This window comes from Cryptotermes secundus, unplaced genomic scaffold (genome assembly GCF_002891405.2).
Source record: "Cryptotermes secundus unplaced genomic scaffold, Csec_1.0 scaffold3148, whole genome shotgun sequence".
Taxonomy (NCBI): domain Eukaryota; kingdom Metazoa; phylum Arthropoda; class Insecta; order Blattodea; family Kalotermitidae; genus Cryptotermes; species Cryptotermes secundus.
This window is the reverse complement of record NW_019726321.1, coordinates 43113-66511: the sequence shown is the minus strand read 5'-3', so window position 1 is coordinate 66511 and position 23399 is coordinate 43113. Positions and strand designations below refer to the sequence as shown.

Genomic DNA, 23399 nt, shown 5'->3' with positions numbered 1-23399 from the left:
GAAGATGCAGGCAGTACGTTCCTCTGAAGTATCAGTAACTCTTGCCAGACTACACGGCTTCACATTCCAGATGTCATGAGCACTGTCATGACAACCTTGTCTCTTGTATTTCTATATGAAAGCAGGAAGAGAGCCGTTGGTAGTTAAAGCAAACTAATTACGTTACCACGGCAATGAACCAACACGCAGCAATAAAGGAACCCGCTGATAAGTAAAGCCTCAACCTAACCCACGGGGACGATGTCCTCTAAGCGGTAAGTGCCTTATCTATATAAGGACGACTGACCGTCTTTCGTAACATAATCAAGTCTTCATTAGCTTCAATAGCTTCGTAGAAGGGGCGACAGAACAAAATGAGAGAAATCATACATATCCAGGTTGGCCAGTGCGGCAATCAGATCGGTGCCAAGGTAAGGATTTACACAGGCTGAATGTATAAGACATTTGAAGTCCTTTTAATAGTAATTGTGAGTCGGGATAGCGCACTCGGTATAGCTACTGGCTGGGTGACCGAGTGGTCGGAGTTCGAGTCTCGGTGTGGTCAAGATTTTTCTCTTCACGCCGTCCAGACCTGATCTAGGGTGCACGTAACCTCCTATGAAATGGGTACCGGCGACTTTCTCCTCGGGAACAAAGCAGCCTGGGTGTGAAGCTGACCACTAACCTGAAACTTGTGCCGAAGTCAAGAAAATATGGGTCTCTACTTCCACTCCCCCATACTCCTTCATAGCGTAATACTTTCTTAGTTAAGTACAGGGACAACTTTACCTTTAATACCCGTAATAATTTCCGTGCATATAATATTGTTCGGTCTTTGGTAGTGATATATGGGGATTACATAATCATGAACGAGTATTATGTATAAAGAGGAAGTATGTTCTTTGGATTGCATATACTAGGATGGGGTTCGAAAATTATTTCTAGAAAGGAAAGAAGTATTTTTTTATTCGCATAGTGGGGGGTGGAGTCCAGCTGGGTCCACTCGGCACGGCGTCCACTGATTGGCCTATTGTAACTGCCCGGGTGATTATGATGATGGAGAATTTGGTGGAATGAAGATTTGCAGGGGAACCCTTAGTACTTGGAGAAAACCCGCCACATCGCCAATTTGTCCACCACAATTCACTTGACCAGACCCGGGATCGAACCCGGGACGCCGTGGTGGGAAGCCAGCGACTAACCTCTTGAGCTGTGGCGCGGCCAAGGAATGCAGTATATTAGAATCAACTGGGCCTTTTTGACTAAATGCGTATTTCTTTATCCCGGGGAGAGGGGCAGGTTGATGTATTGTCACATGGTTGCGTGACTATAGAGGGGTTTTGGATTAATAAGTAGATTTATTGATCACTCACAGGATATAACAATTATCTTGCTGATTTTCACACTACTAAGCACTTAACAAGTCGTCTCTGTCTGTTTCCACTCGCCACTGCTCGTTAACAGACTCAACAATGTCTGTTCCTCTGCATAGTTTTCATTAGACGTTTACTGATGACGTATTGTCGCGTATCGGGCGTATATCGCGACAAATAACTTCTCGATGTATTTGATGTAGCGAATTTTATTTCACATTCGCACTTACAATGACACAAATTACAGATTCACGATTACTGCTATCTGCAGTATCACAAATAGTACACTCCAAATGCCAGAATACAACTGACTAGTTGCTGGCTAACTCGGCGGTAGCACCAGGACTCACTGACTGACTCAGTACAACTGACTGTGAATAGCCTTCGCTGCTCCTTATGTAACCTCGATCGGACAATACGGCCACGTAATAGGCACCCTTGTTGCCTGGCGCTGTGTTGCTATGTAACGCTAGCGGAGGTAACCGCTGTTACTACCGTAACGTCGCCGCTGTTGACTCGCGTTGCCTAGCGACCGCGATATCCCTCGGTGACGTCACCGCGGAGGGGAGTGGCGGGGCGGGAACTCGCCTATTACCGTAGTAACGCGAGCGTTACGTTACCGCCACGTACCGCTGGGGAGGTAGGGGTCAACATGTCACAGTATCTTAGGGATTGAGATTCTTCAGCTTCCGTTATCCGCTGGTTAACACTCCACAGTTTGGCACTGAGCTCAACTGAACTGCTTGTAGCGTCGACTGTCCTCAAGATGACCCCTTGCCACTAACCCCACGGAAAGCACTGTTTTCTGTTTTGAAGAATTCCTGTTCATTGGCCCGTTACCTAGCAATGGATATATGCAAACCACATAGAAAACACTTCTTGCGACGCCGGTTCTGTTGACTCGTTCACATATTTCGTGCGTTGCCTTGAGTTGGGTTTTCCAAGTAGTCTGAAAATATTTAATTAACACATATGTGTTTACCGTCAACGCAACCATAGCGTCCCATTGCATAGGCAACACGAAACAGACCGACAGACCGTTGCTAGGAATAACCGTGGCAACGATTTATGGAAACAGAGTGAATACTGCAGTTCCACGGTTTCAATAAACCGTTTCCACGGTTATTCCTAGCAATGGTCTGTCGGTATTCTATTTGTCGCTGTGGGAACGCAGCAGTTTCCATTGTATTGGTTGTCGCAGTGTTGGAAGTAATAAAAGTTACATTACTTTATATAGGACGCACTATATGTTTCGACCTCAATTGGGTTATCTTCAGGCGCTGCAATTTTTTCACATACTACACGTATTACCGAATTGCAACGATAATATTCCCATTTCATAAATGTGTCGTACAAGTTAACTTCTCTTTAATTCAGAAAGTAGACAAAACTGGGACTGGACTTTGGTTAAAATTAACAATAAAGTACAATATCTATATAAATAAAAATCGTACATATGATAAAGTCGTAAACATAATATTGTATCGTGTTTCGTTATTGAAGACGCCGTAGAGATTGTTAATTGATTTATTCAATAACCTACAAGTAACGGTTACAATTAATTATCACACAGTTGCGGGGTTTCACACTTTATAACCTTATCGCAAATCAATTCACTCTGTCTTCAGTAGTCTACGCGTTTACAGTACAGGAGCTATGTAAGTGTCCCTGTATCACACACTCCCAATTACAAAACTACACACACGCCCGGTTTTTCTTTCCGCGAAAGCTGCTATACTCCAACTGTAGGCTGCTGACTGGAGAGATGTCTTCGGCGCTGATACACTTTAACTCTCTCGGGGGACGGCTACAAGTTAACTCGACTACAACTGAACTTGGCGATGGCCACATTTCAACTCACTCACGCTTACTGCTCAGCCGGCTTTTATTCCGTTCGCTGTTGCCTGTTGCCCGCGTCAACAGCGTCGTTGCGTGCCAAGACACAGTCTCTGCGTATAGCCTAGCAACGCTGTTACCTCACGCTGTCTTACGTCACCGCGCGTTGCGCGTTACTTCACCGTGCGAAGGGGGGTTACGGAGCGTTGACTCACCCGCCGCGTCACTGCTGGTGGGGGCGAGTTTCTCCGTTGCGCAACATGTCACAATATATTAAAACTCCGTGACCTGTAGTCCCCAAGCGAACTATATTAACAAACGACCGCCGCTTGTCGGCGAAGTTAGTGCTAACTTTTCCGTGTCGTGTGGTCAGCACAACGAATCGCCACGGCCGTTAATCTCGAGTTTTTAGATTTGAGCCCCCATTTCCTTGAAATAGGTCCTCAGATATGTTCACGAGGCTGAGTAGAAACCGTTCCAGACCAACTACTTCTCAGAAAATCGGGTAGTGGAAGGAATCGAACCCGGACCTCTGAAGCTGTAGCCAGGGACTCTGAACCCTAGACCATAGAGGCGGTCAACAATATGTTAAACCGAATTTGAAAATTTGGTGATCCTAAATCCACAAATAGATGTTTAAAAACGATTTAAATACGACATTTCAAAATGTTATATAAGCTGCAAGTACTTTCGTGTTTTTTACTGCAGCAGACCACGCCCAGGCTTCGTCACTTCTTTCTACTGTTTGCTGCATTGGCTCGCCATGTTAGTATCGTAATGTTGCCGCATAACATACTGGCTCCCGACAACATGAAAGAAGAGGGATCTATTCTCTGGAAAAAGGGCAACATTAGGATACTAACAGCTATGGCTGTCTGAACCCCATGGGCAAAAATTAGCAAAAAAGAAGTTAACGCATCGACAAATGAGAACATTTTTAGATTTATGAATGACTACTTTGGTGGACCTCAAGTTTATCTCATATTTCTTTATGTTCAGTTCTGGGAGGACATCTCTGACGAGCACGGTATCGACCCAACTGGTGCCTACCATGGTGACTCCGACCTTCAGCTTCAGAGAATCAATGTCTACTACAATGAAGCATCCAGTGGAAATTACGTACCCCGAGCCATAATGGTGGATCTTGAACCTGGCACGATGGATTCTATCAGATCCGGGCCTTTCGGTCAAATTTTCACACCTGACAACTTCATCTTTGGTGAGAGTGGTGCTGGCAACAACTGGGCCAAGGGTCACTATACTGAAGGTGCTGAGCTGGTCGACTCGGTGTTGGATGTGATAAGGATAGAAGCGGACCGTTGTGACTGTCTGCAGGGTTTCCAGCTGACCCACTCCTTGGGAGGTGGAACTGGTTCTGGCATGGGAACATTACTTCTGTCCAAGATCATTGAGGAGTATCCAGACAGGATGTTATGCACGTACTCTGTTATACCTACACCAAAGGTATCGGAAACTGTCGTTGAACCTTACAATGCGGTACTGTCTGTCCATCAGCTTGTTGAATTTACTGATCACACATTCTGCATTGACAATGAGGCCCTCTATGACATTTGCTCCAAGACACTGAAACTCAAGACTCCCACATATGGTGACCTGAACCATCTAATCTCGCTCACAATGTCCGGTGTGACAACGTGCCTGAGGTTCCCAGGTCAGCTGAATGCCGACCTCCGGAAACTTGCTGTCAACATGGTCCCTTTCCCACGTCTTCACTTCTTCATGCCAGGTTTCGCACCTCTCACCTCCCGTGGTTGCCAACAGTACCGAGCACTGACAGTACCAGAACTGACTCGACAGATTTTTGATGCCAAAAACATGATGGCTGCCTGCGATCCAAGTCATGGCCGTTACCTCACAGTTGCTGCTGTCTTCAGAGGACGCATGTCAATGAAAGAAGTTGATGAGCAGATGTTGAGCATCCAGAACAAGAACAGCAGCAACTTCGTTGACTGGATCCCTAACAACGTGAAGACTGCGGTTTGTGACATCCCACCCAGAGGACTCAAAATGTCTGCAACCTTCATTGCTAACTCGACTGCCATCCAGGAGCTGTTCAAGCGTATCTCAGAGCAGTTCCAATCCATGTACAGTCGCAAGGCTTTCTTGCACTGGTACACCGGTGAAGGCATGGACGAGATGGAGTTCAGCGAAGCCGAATCAAACATGAATGACCTGGTGTCTGAATACCAACAGTACCAGGAGGCAACTGCCCATGAGGATTTAGAGTTTGACGAGGAGGAGGAAGTTGACAATTGAGTGATATATATGTATTATTCAAATTTTAAAATCAGGGTGACATGTTACAGCACCAGTATTATATGGAAACTGTTCTTCGTGCCCAGTTGCAATGGACTAATTCACAGTAAGCCGAATTATAGGCAATTTTCTTAAAATGGCTCATTTGAATGAATTGCTTGCGCCATATTGAAACAGTTCTATAAGACAGGTCAAGTTTAATTCACGAAATTTATTATTTCGTATTCTTTTGAGAAAAATATTGGGCACTGCTGTTTACCTTTAATTAGAGCCAAGATCCATGTACTTGCAGACTGTAAGCTATTAATATCCCCTGATGTCCTCGCTACCAAAATCAAATCTCGTATATTCTATCCAAAACCTACATTCTTGGCATTCCTCAGGTGACTTCTGTGTACTACTAACACGGGCGCCAACCACGGCGACTCATTAGAGATAATAATTCCCTTAACCATGATCTCCTCTAGCTGGCGTCTCATCTCCTATTAATCGGAAGGGCGTCACCTCTCCGAACCTGACGAAATCCGTTGATCTAAGCAGAACTCTTGTGCTCTTTACAAACCCACTAATTACACTGGTACCACAATTCATATTTCCTAAGCCTAGGCATCCCTTTCTCTAGGCCCTCCAACCTCTGGAGCAAAAACTCGGCTCGCTACCGAGCCACATACGCATCCGGCGTACATCCTCCTAGGGGCTCAATTGATATTTCAACTGCAACTGCATCCCGTAACATTTTTCTATTTTCTCTGTCCCTCAGACGATGAGTGGAGGGTGATGATTAGCTCTTGAGCCGCAACGTTCCCGCAATCAATGTCGGATTCTCCCGGGTTCGAACCTGGGATGGATCTGCCGTCAGTTCGCCCTAAAATGTCGATCCCGGGGTGATCAGTCCTGTTCTCGACAATTTTCGGCAGCGGGCGTCCCTGTCGGTGACTAGTGTCTATCTTCACCACTTGCCCTCACACTCGATGACGTGTTCGTCACAGGACGGATGTACTGGTTCCCAAATCGACATGTGCCTCCATATATCTTGAGTACATCAACCCCCAACATGTCACATTACTCCCATCTCTAGACGAACTCTCAAAATCCGTGAGTACAAATTTTCCTACCATAAATACCGCCACCGGAGCTACCATGAATTTAAGTTTACTTCCAGTGATCCCTCTTGTAGTTGTCTATGTCATCCGAATTTCGGAAGTGTCAGTCTCTAGCTTTTTCCCTCTTAAACTGACTTTTGTGATTAATTCCTTGTGTTTGAACACAGGCAGAAAGCATCCCTTGGTCCGCCCCCTCGTGAATTTAAACGGTATCTCGTCTTCACAGTCTGTTTGATCGCTACACCGCGTTACACCATTGTTCAAGTCATATTATAACAATGAGCGGAGATGTTGCACACATTTTTCTATTATTTTTCATGACACGTACACAAAAATACCCTTACGAGGAAGCATAATATAGCCTTATCTTAAACAAAATAAAAGGACTAACACAATTCTCCACCAAGCTTAACAAATTTCTTGTGTGTATCAAAAGTCCCATTCTAGTTCTCATTAGTAAATATCTTATATGACGGTGCCTAAAATCTCCTAAACTTCTTTAGAAATCGATTTCCAGTCAGAATTCTATCTCTAAACACTTACATTTATAAACATTTTTATCTATCGTAACAAAATCAGCTTCGTACATTTACAAAAAGTTCTTTGCCAGCACCTAAACAAACATATCTACCTACTATAAATCCTTATGACTAATTACAGCGACACACAAATCAAAGCTTGTCTGCAAATCGAAGCTTGTCTGGCTTCCAGTCTCTTCTTACAAATATATTAACTCCCCAGAACACATAAAAGAACTGATTTTCCTGCCAACCAGGGAACAGCCACCTTTCATCTCTATACAGAAGAATATTATCAACAGAAAGCGTAGTTAGATGAAGAGTGAATATACAGCAGATTTGAACAATAACAACCAAACGGCATGTAGCGCCGTGCAGTCCGTTGAAAGTCAACCGACGTTTTCGAGTAAGATGTCGCTTTGAACTTCAGGGCCGAAGAACAAGCCATGGAAGAAACCAGCCTAAAAGCAAGTGGCAGCCTGGGCTTTTTGTAGGACCTGCAACCTGCGACTGAAGTTGTTATTAGCTTCCTAGAACTAAGTACCTCCATGGAGGAAGATACTTGTTGCGAAGCTGTTATTTGCTTAGTTTGTTAAGATATTTCTCTACTTCTGTGGAAATTGAAAGTAGGAATATATTTCTATGGTCACAAGAATCCGCTACTGATTCCTGTAATTATCCAGTTGCTTGTATTACATATATTCACTTCCTATTTATTTAATATCCATTTCTGAATAAACTTTTATGCATTTTTTATTTTCCTCCTGCCCGCTACATATCCAATCCATCTCATACCCTTTGATTTGGTCACGATAATAATGTGCTTACGAGTAAAATAGCCAAGGTTTCCACGTTAGGTGGTATAACCGCCACCTCGTCCGGTTAAGGTTGACGGAGCCGCGCTTCGAAAGTCGCCTTGTAGCTGTTTCGTTGATTGACATGATAATGTAGCCTAGCTTGGGGGCCTTTTACTTAGACGCTCTCTTACTTTGATGACGTCATTTGTAGCTGTAAATGTTGCCGCCGCTGGATAACCATGTAGTTACTGCCAAATGGTGGTTTCTTTAATTCAGGTGTCGTAAATGTTGGACGCCAAGTCTCTTGTCGGAAAGCAGTATACTCATGTAAGAGTCTTACACGGGACTTGTTTCGGCAAGTGAGTCGAACAAAATAAAAAACAATACATATCACTAAGGACTTAACAGCTTATTAGATTTTACCTCCTTTTACATCTCTATAAATACTTGTACTTCAATTTTGATACAGGTCGTTAGTGTGAGATTGTTGGTGACCTTAACATAGCACCATCCTTTGAATATTGTGTCTCGGGTGAGGCACTTGACCAAAGTATTACTTGTTTCAAGGTTCAGAGGCTTCTGTTTTATCACAGAGAGGTGCGTAATCCAGCAGGCGTACGCTAGCGTGAAGTAATACTCAGTTACCAACAGTCCCGTATATTACTAGTGAATTTACATGCTTTTCATGTATAATAATGTATAATTTCCTTATAGGCCTATGAGATCGACCAAAAATCTATAATTTTTTTTCACATAAAGGATATTTATCTGTATATAAGTGATACCAACTTAAGACTATGTAGTCTGTATATTATAATCAAAGCTTCTGGGCAAATTTATAAATTTAAATGCAGAGAGAACCAGAATATCATCCACGTAGAGAACCACATAGGTCTCAGTGTCACTACCCAGTGCTAGTTTTGAGAGGCCTTATGCATGCCAATAAGGAGTTCATCATAGTGTAACGTGTTTGGAATAGACACTTCCATGGTAACGCAATAACAATGAGCTGTTGCGTAGAGAACGCCGAATCTCCACGGAGATATACTGCTGGGCCTGCTAGGTATGTGTGGACCCAGCAGGCCCAGCAGTATAACACACGCAGTCACAGGAGCAAGACACAAAACAAAGCACAATACACACACGAAAGTAGAAAGAGTGCTCCGACAGAAGAGGATGGGTGTGACTCGCGTAGTGAGATACGACATAGGGATGAAAAATCCTGAACAATTTTAATATTTTTAACATTTAATATTTATCAATATATATGATAAATATATATTTTAGTTATTTTAATATGAAGATGGCAAGGCATGCAGTGAACTAGTTTAACGTAAATCGAATAGGCACCTGAAGATGGCACTTTTGTGCCGAAACATGTAGTGCGAGAGAGAGGAGTGAGAAACGTAGATGAGTGTATGCACTGGAAGACGGTTGAAATAAATCATGGACTTAAATCAGAGCAACAGGACGCTAAAATATAACACGAAACTCATTAATCAGTTATGCAAGGGTCCTTCACAATGTTGGAAACATTATTGTGCAAGCAAACTGAACAAATGAGCACGCCAATGAATCTCTTCAACCCCGACACTTAACAGATTAGCAAAATAATTCACGCATGCAGCATAACGGCGTGGAATGCAAACGGGCTGAGCCGACACATAAAAGAAGTAGAAAAATCTCTCAACACCCAGAAAACAGACGCCCTATTTGTATCCGAAACCCATTGTACGGATCGAAACTATGTAAATAACTCAAACTATATCACATTCGCTACCAAGCATCCGAATGTGAGAGCCCATGCAGGATCAACCATTACCATTAGAAAGGGATAAAAAATTACGAAGTAGCCAAATATGCAATGGACCACATTCAGGCAACAAATATAAGCTTCGAAGATTGGGATGGATATTTGACCATCTCAGCAATACACTGCCCTACACGCCGCACAGTTAAAATGGAACAATACAATGCGTCATTAACCCACGAGGACACAGATTTCTGATTGGAAGTGACTTCAATGCGAAACAAAAATACCGGAGTTTCCGCTTGATATTTCCTACATTTCGCGAACTATACAAAACCATTAGGGGAATCAACTAGAAATTCTATTCACGGCCGAACAACTTATTGGCCAAGAGATAGCATCAAAACTCCAGATATGCTATACTTCCTTATCTCTAAAAGGGCTATAGTGCAACTCCTTAGACATACGATCGAATCTAGAGAGACCATCCGATCACTTACCAATAATCCCCACCATCAGTACACATATTATAACTCACCAAGAATCACCAAACTGCCCAAGAGCCAAATAAATTGGGAAGTATTCAGAATTGATACCGACCAAAATTTACTATTCAAACTATTCAACATCCTGCTCAAACTTCGAAAGACATGGAAGACGCTACTGCAGGAATCACTAGCGCAATACACAGAGCAGTTTGGAGCGCTACACCAGCGACAAACATCAAATAGAATATCCAGAATACCCATGAGAAGTCAAGGACGGCATTAAGGAGAAACAAGTACTAAACAGAAGGCAGATGGGCCGGCATCCCCAAGATAAACGCATTTAAGTAGAAGCGGCTAGAAAATTAAGAGACCAAATACAAGGGATCAAAGATGAGATATTCCAGACATTACTTGAAAGGTTAACGGCGACATCTGACAGCGACTATTCATTCTGGAAGGCAACAAAAACTCGAAATAACCGACACAAAGCACCCCACTAATCAGAAAAGCGTAGCAGACCTGGACCCGAAGTGATAAAAGAAAGCGGGTACTTTTGCAAAACATTCAAACCAAATGAATTGCCACAAAAAGAAGACCTCGAAATAGAAATCTCAAAGCGCTGAAGGAACCATTACATATACATAGACAATCAAAATTCATACACAAAAGGAATTTCGAAACACAATACAAGAAAATCTCAATTCAAGGAAAGCCCATGGATATGTCCTAATTACATGCAGAATATTGAAATAAATTCCAGGAAAAGGCATTGTCCATGTAACAACTGTCCGCATCGCAATTATTAGGACGGGATATTTCTCAGTTCAGTGGAAAGTCACGCAGATCATAATGATCCCAAAACCTGGTAAACAACCAGAGAAGGCCAGATCATATAGACTGATCAGCTTACTCCTAACAATGAGCAATATCTTCAAAAAAGCTATGCTGAAGAGAATACGCCCGATACTACAAGAGAACCTAATCCTCTTGGGCAATCAGTTTTTTTCGACAGAGGCACTCTACACGGAATTACTGAGATAATACAAGGAACTTTAAATACAATGGAAAGGTACATCGTTCCTATTGTACCAGACAGACATAAGTAAAACACCAATACAAGGATTACAATGATACCTAAGTGAAAAAGACAGAGAAGTACTTGAATTACGCCACTGGGCATAACTCATTCTGTGCCGCTACTTATTGAACATTCACTTTTACAGCAGATTCTGCAAATTATGTGTAATAATCTATATAAATAATAAAAAAGTAATGGACCCAAATTAAAAAATCAACAACATAATAAGACAAATCTAAACACGCCCATATAACCTATTAAATTTTATGAACGACGATTCTTTTAAAGGATCTTTAATATCTCTCATAGTATATAGTACAACATGTGTAAATATTTACCTTAGCTCCAATCTGACTGCCGCACTGTCCAACTTGCAAATGCACGTACAATTTCCTTCATTTGTTCAGTCGCCTCTTCTATGAATATGGAATTCTGATCGCTGCAAGCAAATAGAAGTGAACTTGTTTGCTGCCGGTTATCCTCACTGATTTTTGAAGCAACGGAAGCGGCGCCCTTGCTGTAACCTCTCTGGTCAATTTCCAACTGCTGGAGTGACAGATCCACGTATTGGTCTACTTGGTACAGATCCGGGACTAACCGCACGAAAGGCATCGTTTCCATGGTTTTTCCTTTGTTGCGTTTCTATGCTCCAACAGTTCTCCTATTTTTGCTTTTTGGTTCATTGACTTGGAAATGGATTTACATTGCTGTTGCCTAGCAATAGCTGATATTTCTAAGAGATTATTTCTAGGACTAGAATTAGTTATGCAATAGGATATTGAACACTTTCACAGTGAAAACAACACAGCACGCCACGAACAAACGCAGGACGATTCCAAGGCGGCACAAGTTCAGCCCCGTCAAGAAAGACAATAGGAGCAGGGACACGAAACTATTTGGTTTATAAATTTTAATTTAAATAACAAAGTTTAAACATTTTAATATATCAAGAAAGGTGTTATAGTTGTGAAAAAGTTGGACTTTATATATATTGTGCATAACGAACATAGTATGTGTATGTATTTTAACACTCAAAACACCCATTATGATAGAATTTCCCAAAAAAAGTATAGATGTCCCTCTTATAATAGTCTATAGGGACCGAAACATTTAAGAGTGTTAAGTTTTGAAGTAGTAAAAACTTCAATAGTCACACTGGACGGAGTTGTTTTGTCTTTGTAATTATTAATGTGACGGACCAGAATGAAACAAATAAAAAATAAGAACTTTAGGTCTAAAGATTTTAAAAATGATAGAAATATTATACGAGTATTTGTATTTTTAATAGGAGGTTTGAAGTCAATACATACTCATTAAATTTTGATAAAACAGATTACGTACAATTCACAATCAAAAGCAGAGACCAATTTGATCTGTTCACAAATTTTGCTATTAAATCAATATCTAAATAACTACATAAACAATTCCTTGGAATTTATTTAGAGACTACACTCTTTTGAAAAATAATTAAAAGTGAGAAATTTTACCTATATTCCAATATACATTGGAATCAATTCAAAATTTATATTAAAGGAAGCACTGATGATGGTGTTCTACAATTGATATCCAAAGATAAATTAAATTTAAATTTCGATGTCTGTAACATGAATAATAGTTGGAAATATTACTCTCGCCTACCTTCATTAAATTTCTCATTATATCAAGAAGTAATACACTTTAATGGCATTCAAGTGCTTAATAATCTGCCACAGAGTACGCAAAAACTTGAAGTGTGATCCTGAATAGTGTACGTTAGTGCAAGAGAATTATCTACATGTCATTTCTACTACCATGTAAATGAAAACTTCAGTATTTATAAAGAATGACGTAAAATTATGTTATATAACGTTTTTTAAAGCTAAACTTATCTGTTGTAATGTATGTAACTTATCAGTTTTTCTGCTTAGGATTTATAGAACGCAAATAAATTCAATTTAGTTTTCAACTGGATCCACTTTCGGGTCCCTATTTAATATCGTTTTATTTAATTTGCAAATGTATAGGCCTTCTCAAACTTTTGCATGCATAGCATCAAAAGATGAGATATTGAATAATCTGGTTTAATACAATGATGTACTATCCGACAAGACGATAACTACGAAATACTATTGTGTGTAAACGATCTACAGGTTGAGATACGAATTCGTTCATCACAAAAGAAAATGAATGTTAGCTACTACTCGTACATCGCGTAATCAAGTCTGTCTAGACGCCTCTTCCTAATCACGTAATGTACAGACCGGCCGACACTTTTTGGCCGATGTAGTTCACTGTGAGCGCATGAGAGCGAGTCTATGCTACGAACTTACTTCGTCTGCAGAGTACATTCGTCGCAGAACATTATCAAGTGGTACAACTGTCGATTTCCATTTAACCAGTTGCAGAACTGCAGACGAAGAGGACGGTCTCCGGTTGTAGGTGTTGTACTTGCTGTAAATAATAAGGATGTAGCCCGTTCTCATGAAGAGTCCTCCGCGCCATGGACTGAGAAACACCGAACCGCCGAGCTAGACGTCTTGTACTGGCACGCGGACTGCGCTCTACAGCATCGAGAATGTTTCTTCTTCGCACAATTCATGTTGAGGATTTCGTTCGTATTGTATATGAACGCTGGGGAGAGAACTAGTTTGTCTTAATGTGTTGAATGTACTGCTAATGGATTTAGGATTCGGAATCCTGCGATTGGGATAACAGATAAGACAGATACGTTTCCAGAATATTCCACGGCATGCATGAAGACTGTAATAGCCTAAGGAAGGAAAATTGAGGACCAGGCAACCATAAAAATATTTCATTGATAAAATTAGTTAAGAGGTAACGTCCAGTTAATATGTTATTTGATATGAGTAACATAAATTTGAATTTGTATTGAAATAGAGAACCGAGCTTATAGCAAGTTTGGCAGCATCTGTAAAGCGAAAAGTGAACAATGTACTTATGTGAACAGATTTATTGACAAATGTACTTATATCCACGTAATTCCATAAAGAAAATTATTATCAAACTGTTGGTCTGTGTGACCTTCACTCAAATCAACACACGCAATGCACAAGGAGAGCGGGCAACAGAGAATCTCCTTGACCAAATACAGCATGAACATTGACCAAATGATGGAGGCACCGGAAATATATTCTCATTATATAACAGACACTCCACAAAAAGCTTCATACGCTAAGCAGGAACCACAACAAACTACATATATGCCCCAATTCCCATACTTCTTTGGCAATCCAATTACATTCTCCTCATATCCTAAGCAGCAATAAAAGCGGAGAACCAGAAGAAAGAGAAGATCTATCAGAAGCAGAAGGAAGCACAGCCTGTAATGACAATGACGACCGGCTGCCCTGGCAAGAAGTCAGCGGATGAGGCAGGAAAAAAAGGGTCCCAGAACCACAGAAGTGCCAACAATGGAAAAGAATAAGCTGAGAGAAACAAACAACAACCAAAGTCTGATAACGATCACTAATAGATTTGAAGTTCTGTGACAAGCAGCTGGTGTTATATTATGATTCTGAATGTTCATGTCACAACGGAAGATAAGATTTATGACAGAGAACTAGAATATGTGTTTGATAAATTCGCGAAGAACCATATGAAAATTTTGTCAGGGTTTTCAATGCCAACGTAGGTAGGGAAGGCTTTTTTAAACCAACAATTGGGAATGGGAGTTTACATGAATTAGTAACGATAATGGAGTTAGAGTAGTAAACTTTGCCTCATCCAAAAATCTTACTGTCAAATTACAATGTTCCCACCTCGTAACCATTCATAAATTTTTTGGATATCTCCTGATGGCAAGACACACAACCAATTTAATCATATTTTAATACTCGTAGATAGGAGATGGCATTCAATTATACTTAACGTCCGATCATTCAGGGCAGCAGATTATGGTTCTGACCACTACCTGAGGGTGGCAAATAGTGACAGTGGAGTAAACAAACAAAGCATAGAGTTCATATGGAGAGGTTCAATCCGAAGAAATTAAACGGAGTGAAAGATAAGGTGCGATATTGTGTTGAATTCTCAAATATGTTCGTAGCTTTGGAAAACATAGACAGTGAGGAAGATATTAGTAGAGCTTGGGAAACTATTAGGGAGTATATAAACATTTCTGATAAAAGGAGTCTAGGTTATTATGAATTGACGGCGCGTAAACTATGATTCGATGAAGGATATGCTCAGAATTATTAGATCAAAGAATACAAGCCAAAATGCAGTGTTTATAGGATCAAAGCGAAATAAATTTGGATAATCTTGACAATATAATACTTGAAACTAGCAGGCAATTCATGAATAAAAAGAGTGAATAATGAGGTTGCAATGAACAGTAAGAACAAAAACATTGGAGATCTGTATAGAGGAATATATAACTTTAACAGGGGTTACCAACCTAGCTGTAACTTAGTGAATGTTGAGAATGGCGATCTGCTTGCAGATTCCCACAACATTTAAATAGATGGAAGAACTATTTCCTTCAGTTATTGAATGGATATAGGGTCAATAATATTAGCGAGGTAGAAATACATACAGCTGAGCCGTGAATACCTGATCCTAGCCCTTCTGAGTTTGAAATTCCTATTGCAGGATTGAAAAGGTATAAATCGCCAGGTATTGATGAATTTCCAGCAGAATTTATTCAATCAGGGTGTGAAATATTACGTTCTGGAATACATAAGCTTATTCATTCTGTTTGAAATAAGGAAGAATTGCCTGATCACTGGAAGGAATCTATTAATGTACCTGTTAGTATGTCAGCTGGGGAGACCTCTCCGTCGGTTAGCCGTGCTGTAAGATGGTGGAAGTGTTCCGAAATGGGTCATGGTAAGAAGTATTGTCCGTCTCTTAATACCTCTGTTGCTAGAAACCAGGGAAACGAAAGAGACCCTCGGCAGGTCCGAGCGCTTGAGAGTGAACAGCCTCGGTGTCGAATCTTTCCTGTAAGGGTAGCTGGTTTTAATCCTTGGGTTATGTTAACCGTTAAGAAATATTCTTTGCCGGCCATCTTGGATTCGGGTTCCTCATTCTCTTTTGTTAGACGAGATGTATTTCAACAGATCCAGAGACAAGATTTGCCTTGTCTGGTAGAAACGACAAACCTGCACTATTCACATGGCTAGTGACCAGAGCTGTGTGACTAAAGAGGCCATCTCGCTACAAATCAAGCTTCATTCCTATTCCTGGAAGTATACATTTCTAGTGTTTTACAATTCTCCCCTACCGTGTGTTTTGGGAACTGATTTTTTGTCATTTACGAAGATGCGACTCGAATTTGCGACTCTCTCTTATTTTTCGCGTTTGTGCAATCTTGTCGGTGTGATTCTGAGCCACCAGACTTTTCCAAACAGCATTCTCATTTATTTTTTCCTTGCTCGGAAGAAGCCTTGAACAAGCTAGCAGCATATGCTTCCTCCTTGAGCTTTTCTGACTCGTGTAAGCTTGATCAGCTGCTACTAACGTTTCTGAAGATGTTTTCTGACCTACTGGGTACAGTGAAAGGGATTTTATGTCAGCTTGATCTGACCGATGATCTCCCGGCTTGTTCATCGGCCTTACTAGTGTTCACCCCCTCATTTGCGAGCCTTGCGCGAGATTGTTCAGGATTTGCTAAAACTGGGAGCGGTAAGGAAAAGTTTTTCTCAATATGCGAGTCCAGCCTTCTTAGTTCCTAATCCTCAAGGCGGGTATCGGATGGTGGTACTGTAGATTATCGTCTTCTTAATGAGATGTGTAGTCTTGAGCATGCTTTTGCCAATTTTCAGGGAGCTAAGTTCTTTTCCATCTTGGATCTTAATTCAGCTACTACCAGATCCCATTGTCCGCTAAGAGCCGTAAGGCAACGGCCTGTTGTACTCCATTTGGACTGTATGAATTCACTAAGGTATCCATGGGAATTAGCGTTGGCTGTTAAGTGCTTTCGCTGGTAGTAAATTCCCTGTTTTGAGATTTGAAGCATAAATATATTTATAACTTCATGGATGACTTGTTAGTGTATTCTCGTTCCATAGAAGAATTCTTAGGCCATTTGAAGAAGTATTCGGTCGCCTTGAGAAGACCGGTTTTACCTTGAACCGTTATGAGGGCCATCTGGCTCAACCGGAAATTAAATTTCTACGCCATTGGTCACTTCCCCACCCCCCAAGAACCTTAAAGCAGTACGCCGTTTCCTTGGTATGATTGGATTTTAAGGAAAATTTGTGAAGGTTTTTTTCACAATTAGCGGAACTACTCCATGCGTTAAAACGTAAGAAGCCTGCGTTTGTGTGGGACGAATTTCAAAGGAGAGCCTTTGAGCAGTTCAAAATTTCTATTTCTACGCCCCCCGTCTTGCAAGTTCCGGACTTCTCGAAAGAGGTTGTGTTGGTCTGTGATTCGAGTGACGTTGCCATTTCGGTTGTTCTTGACCAACGATAAGGGAAGGGTTTGGCTCCCATAGCCTTCGCTAGTCGTCTACTTACTACTGCTGAAAGTAAATACTCCATCCATGAAAAGGAATGTCTTGCTGTAGTTTGGGTATGTGAAGGGTTTCGCGTCTATCTTGAACAGAAGGGGTTCACCCTCCATACGAATAATCACCCTCTGCCCTGATTGTTAAGGCATGTTAAGAAACTAGGCCGTATAGGGAGGTGGACCTTTCGACTTGCTCCGTATAAATTCAACGTCTTTAATATCCCAGGTGAGAGTAACGTTGTGTCTGACTGTTTAACTTGTTAGTCTGAAGACAGTCCTTTTCTGGTCTAGTCCTTCAACATTTGCCGGCAGCCTTTCATTCCATTAGAGAGCATCAGATTAAGGATGCCTGTTGTAGCGAAGTGATGAAAACTTAAGCAGCGAGGTCCTGTTTTTCGTAATTTCAAATTTGTGAACGACACAATTGTTTAGTTCTCTCCTAGGACTAAGACGAAGGGGTATTTGGTACCCGAAAATTTGAGGGCCATGATACTCGAGTACTTTCATGACTCAACTTTGAGCACGCACTTGGGAGTGGCTAAGACCCTTCATCGGATATAAAATGTCTTTTTTTGGCCGGGCATCAGGCCCGATGTACTTAAATATGTTAGGCAGTGTCCAGAATGTCAGAAGGCAAGGTGTGCTCAAAATACCCAGGTTGGCCTCCATAGTAGTCACATTGTAACCAAGCCGATGGAACGGACTTTTATTGTTTTTGTGGTCCCCATTGTACGGAGTCGTCAGGGCAACCTGGCCATATTGTCCTAGATGGGTTCTCAAGTTTATGGAGATGTATCCTGTAAGGAGGATAACTTCTGAGGCGTTGGTATCGTGCGTCGTCGGGAAGTATTTTCCTTTTTTGGAGTCCCGAACAGTATAATATCCAACAATGCGGCAGTAATTAATTCCCGTTTGGTTTATAACACTAGTTTTCCTGGGGGATAATGCATGTCACTATATCCCCATATGATCCCCAGGCTTCTCAGTTGGAGCGGTTCAATCGAAATTTGAAGGCTGCCCTAACCATCTACCATAATTCCCAACATATTCGATGGGACGAGAGTCTCCCGTCTCTCATCATGGCATTTAACACCGCATGGAATGAGAGTACTAGCTCTACACCTGCCTTGTTATTCCTAGGGCGCGAACTGAACCACCCCTTGGGATTAAAGTGGGAATTCTCGGCGCTAGATTTGCATCAGTCCCCTCAGGGCACTAAGGTATTTTGGAACGGGCCTTGGCAAATTTAAAAAAGGCCAGGGGTAGGGTTGCCAGGCGATATGACACACTGAGGAGAGAGCCAGTGTTTAGGGTTGGAGATTTGGTCCTCGTAAAACTCCACCCTCAGAGTTCGAAAAAACTGAAGCGTTCGGCTAAGATCGAAAATAAATGGTCTAATCCATTGATCATTTCTAGACTTCTAACTACGGTCACCGTAAAACTGACTAATCCTGACACTGCTATGCTTGTTAGAAAGGCTCTTGTTTCACAATTAAAGAAATATTTCACTGGCGATTAGGGCGTTTGCCCTTGTTATTATATCGTATTACTTCATTACTTTTTTTGTAAACCTTTCCTTGGGAACTGTGCTGTGCGGTCGTTGGTTTTAAGTTGCAGTTGTGTTATTGATTACACTTTCCTTTATCCTTTCCATATGAACTTGCCTACGCTGGAGAGCTTCGATGACACTGTTCATTGACGTCTACGAAACCCTGGGGCCCAAGGGGTCAAAGTGTAGCTACATCTCTTCGGTTTCGGCGTCTAGACCTTCACGACAGCAGTGGGGGCTCTTGGTTCACGGCCCGGAAGTTGTGTCCTCCAACTTTCTTTGGAGGGGGTTCGGGGTCATTTTGCCCAGGCCTCTGTCCTAATAAAGTAAAGGTAAATTTATCTCTGTGATTAATCATAAGCACTGTGCCACGAGGAAGTGTAGAGGAGTGATTGAATAGATCCAGGTTTTCTTCACCTCGGCACTAGCTCAAAGTGAGTGGTCAGCTTCACGCCAATTCCGCTTTACCCCGGGGGAAATATTCCCCGCTATCCATTGGATAGAAGACAGGGTGGGCCCCGGAGCCTACCTGAGCGATGTGTAGAAGAGAAAATTCTTGCCCCTACTGATACTCGAACGCCGATTACCCGGTCGTCCAGACCATAGCCAGTCGCTATACTGAATACCTAGTAGGACCCACGATATATTCCTATTTAATTTATAAAATAATTCGTCGTCGAACTGTATATGAAATAAATGTTAATAATGCATAAATTTGAAAATACGTGGATCATTTCATAAATAATGCACAGGTTGGCAACACTGCGGATTAGATGACGCAACAACAGTGAGCCTCAGGTCAGTTACAGTTCAGGGCTTGAGAAAGAAGCGCGTTATTTTGTTTCATTTATAATGCACTCTGTTCTTAAATAACGTGAGTTAGAAATGGAGCCTGCACGGTTCTCGGGTATTGTGACTGTTGAAGATCAAAAGTCGTACATTAAGATTGAAACTTTACGTGGAAGGAACCCGACAGAAATCCATAGNTTTTATTGTAGTTTTTACTTCTTTTCCTCCTCCACACTACATGTTTCGGCCCTAAATGGCCATCATCAGGTGTGTATCACTCACGTAGCTGTTACACTGCTTGTTAAAATTTAAAATTACCAGTCTTTCTAATTGTATAAAATCTTTGTTAATCTACACGCGTCGATTTGATTTTTAAATTAGCACTTTTTAAAACTTAATTCAAGTTAAAATGTCTATAAGATCTCTGTTCTTTCTTTTTCAAATTTTTAGTTAAAATTTTTTCAGGGTACATGTTCTTTCTTTTTCAAATTTTTACAACTTTACAATTTTTTACTTTACTTTACTTTTACAATTTTACAAACTTAAGACGGTATTTATCCATATATATTGTGTGAGTGTAACAGGATGCTGAAATATAATATAGATTTTAAATATACGCGAATCACGCCAAACCACCTCTGTGGGAGCACTCTTCCTACATTCATGTGTATCTGTAACGTGAAATTGTTATTTACTAATACCACATTCTGACTTTTATCTATTACGTGTGGTTTTATAATGTTTAATACTCACTGTGCTCTTTATCGTGTCTTGCTCCTGTGACTGCGTGCGTTATACTACTGGATATGTGTGTGTGTTTTATATACAAGATATAAAGAACACATACATAAGACACAATAACAGCAATACAGGATGCTCAGAACACGTATTAAACACAGGACATGCATATGGTACTGTAGAAAACACTATGGATATCATAGCAACAAATAAGAAAGGGCAATACTTAAACACATTGGAAAACTATCATATATACAGGACGACAAAGAAAAGCACGCATATGAAGAATATAAATAAAGAAATATATAACCCAATATTTCACGAATTACACCCTATTTACACAGAATAACATAACAACACCCCACCACCTACCCCCACCACATCTACCCCCACAACATCACAACTCAATCAAAACGAATACAGCACACGACGTAAGGATGACGAATCCGGAAAAGTTTTAATATTTAAAATCTATTATTATATATGACGAATATATATTTTAATCATTTTAGTATGAAGATATCAGGGCATGCAATGCAATAGTTAGACGTGCATAGATAAAACGCACCTGAAGATGACACATTAGTGCTGAAATATGTAGTGCAAACGAGAAGAGTAAGGTGAAAGAAGTGTATGCACTGTAAGACGGTTAGCATAAATCATGGGCTTAAAGTGAAGTTTGTGGCGAGTTAACAGTAAACCGTAGTACAGTTTCTCGCTGGGCTAGTCGTTTTCGTGGCGGTCGTGTGAGCATAAACGATGACCCAAGGCCAGGAAGGCCGAAAACAGCAGATGAACGAAGTGTGAAACTTGTGTCAGATGCTCTCGAAGAAGATCGTCGTGCGACATGTGAGGACTTTCTGAAACCACGGGGATTCCACCAACGTCAATATTCCGAATTCTGACAAATGGTTTAAAGAAGAGAAAGATTTCTGCGCGATGGGTCCCTCACTGCTTGACTGCGGAACGGAAGCAGAAACGCCTCAACATTGCAACCTTGCCGAACCAAAGATTCGACGTTGAAGGTCAAGCATTCTTGTATCGACTTGTCGCTATTGGTGAAACGTGGGTTAGAAACTTTGAACCGGAGATGAAATCACAGTCCAACGAGTGGAGAGGTCCATCTTCCCCACGACCACATACATTAAATATTTTCTATTGTACAATTTAAAATGTGTCTGTTACGTAGCAGAAAATTTTATTTCATACTAATCTATATAAATAAAAATGTAAATGTAGGTTTCTTACCCCTCGAAGATCTCCGAAAGTTCTTCACCGATTGCTTTGAAATTTTGACACAACGTTGCATTCGAACACGCGCGTGTTTTTATATACCTATTATTTAGATGTCACACCTGTGACAGGTAAAAACATGCGTCTTTTGAAAAACGTCGCCATCTGTTTTAACGTGTTTGGAATTCAGAAGAGTCACTTCTATGGAAACGCTAGAACAGACAGTTGCATAGGAAGTAACAACAGCGATACTGTAGCGAATCTCCATGGTTACGACGAATACACGGAGCGTTCCCACAGAGACAACGCAATAGCAATGGGTCGTTGCGTAGGAATCGCGGAATCAACAAAGAAGCACATGGCTGAAGATATTTTCCGTCGAATACGCAAGGAAAATGTCAATATGAATATGGATTGCACAGCAGAAATCTGCAACGAAGAGTTGACAATGATTGAAGATTTGTGCTTAGAAATCGCGAACAAAGTTCTCAATCAATTGGGAATGTCATCACCGAATCGATTTGTTGCTGCTTCGTTCAATGTAGAATTGCGTCGTGAACAAAATTACAACACGTGTGATCTTTTGTCGTATGTGCAATCAAATATTCCTAAGCTAACGCTTGAGCAAAAAGGCATTTACGATCAAATAATGCAACCTGTCAATAATGGGGTTGCAGAATTCTTCTTCTTAGATGCGCCAGGAGGAACTGGTAAAACGTTCCTAATTAGATTGATTCTGGCAGCAATTCGATCCCAAAATGACATAGCCTTAGCTCTTTTACTCGTCCGGAATAGCTGCGACATTGCTACCAGGTGGAAGAACTGCTCATTCCGCTTTGAAATTGCCATTGAACATGCAATTCATTGAAACGCCCACGTGCAACATTTCCAAAGGATCAGGCATGGGAAGGGTATTGCAGAAATGCAAACTTATTGTTTGGGATGAATGCACAATGGCGCAAAAAAAATCGCTCGAGGCTCTCCATCGATCATTGCAAGATTTATATGGAAACATCAGACCATTTGGGAACGCATTAATATTGCTTGCAGGGGATTTCAGGCAAACATTACCTGTAATTCCTCGATCGACACCAGCGGACGAAATAAATGCTTGCCTGATATACTTTACTTTGTGGCGACACGTATAGACGTTAAAATCAACTAAAAATATCCGTGTCCAGATGCAAAACGATCGATCAGCTGAGATATTCTCACATCAATTGCTGGAAATTGGGAACGGAAAGGTGCCGGTTGATCTGACCTCAGGACGAATTTCGTTGCCTCATATCTCTGCAAGTGACGTCAAAAGAAGAATTGGTTGAAAAAGTCTTTCCCAATATTTAAACCAATTATAAGAATCACGATTGGCTGAGTGAACGAGCTATTCTTGCGGCCAAGAACAAAGACGTCTACGAACTTAATAATATCATTCAGTATA

General features: G+C 41.1%; 1 protein-coding gene across 1 annotated transcript; it reads left to right on the top strand.

Annotated features, from left to right (window-relative positions):
• Positions 1-323: 323 nt before the first annotated feature.
• On the top strand, positions 324-6683 carry LOC111864218 (tubulin beta-1 chain). Its single transcript, XM_023851304.2, has 2 exons — positions 324-410; positions 4188-6683. Exons 1-2 carry the CDS (start codon positions 354-356, stop codon positions 5463-5465), a joined length of 1335 nt encoding a protein of 444 aa, XP_023707072.1. The 5' UTR covers positions 324-353; the 3' UTR covers positions 5466-6683.
• The last annotated feature ends 16716 nt before the right edge of the window (positions 6684-23399 follow it).

What these genes read in the sequence shown, in the direction of transcription:
- LOC111864218 (XM_023851304.2), top strand. Translation starts at nt 354, where the DNA reads ATGAGAGAAATCATACATATCCAGGTTGGCCAGTGCGGCAATCAGATC. An exon ending in GCAATCAGATCGGTGCCAAG is followed by an intron (nt 411 to 4,187) that starts GTAAGGATTTAC and finishes CTTTATGTTCAG; the next exon opens with TTCTGGGAGGACATCTCTGA.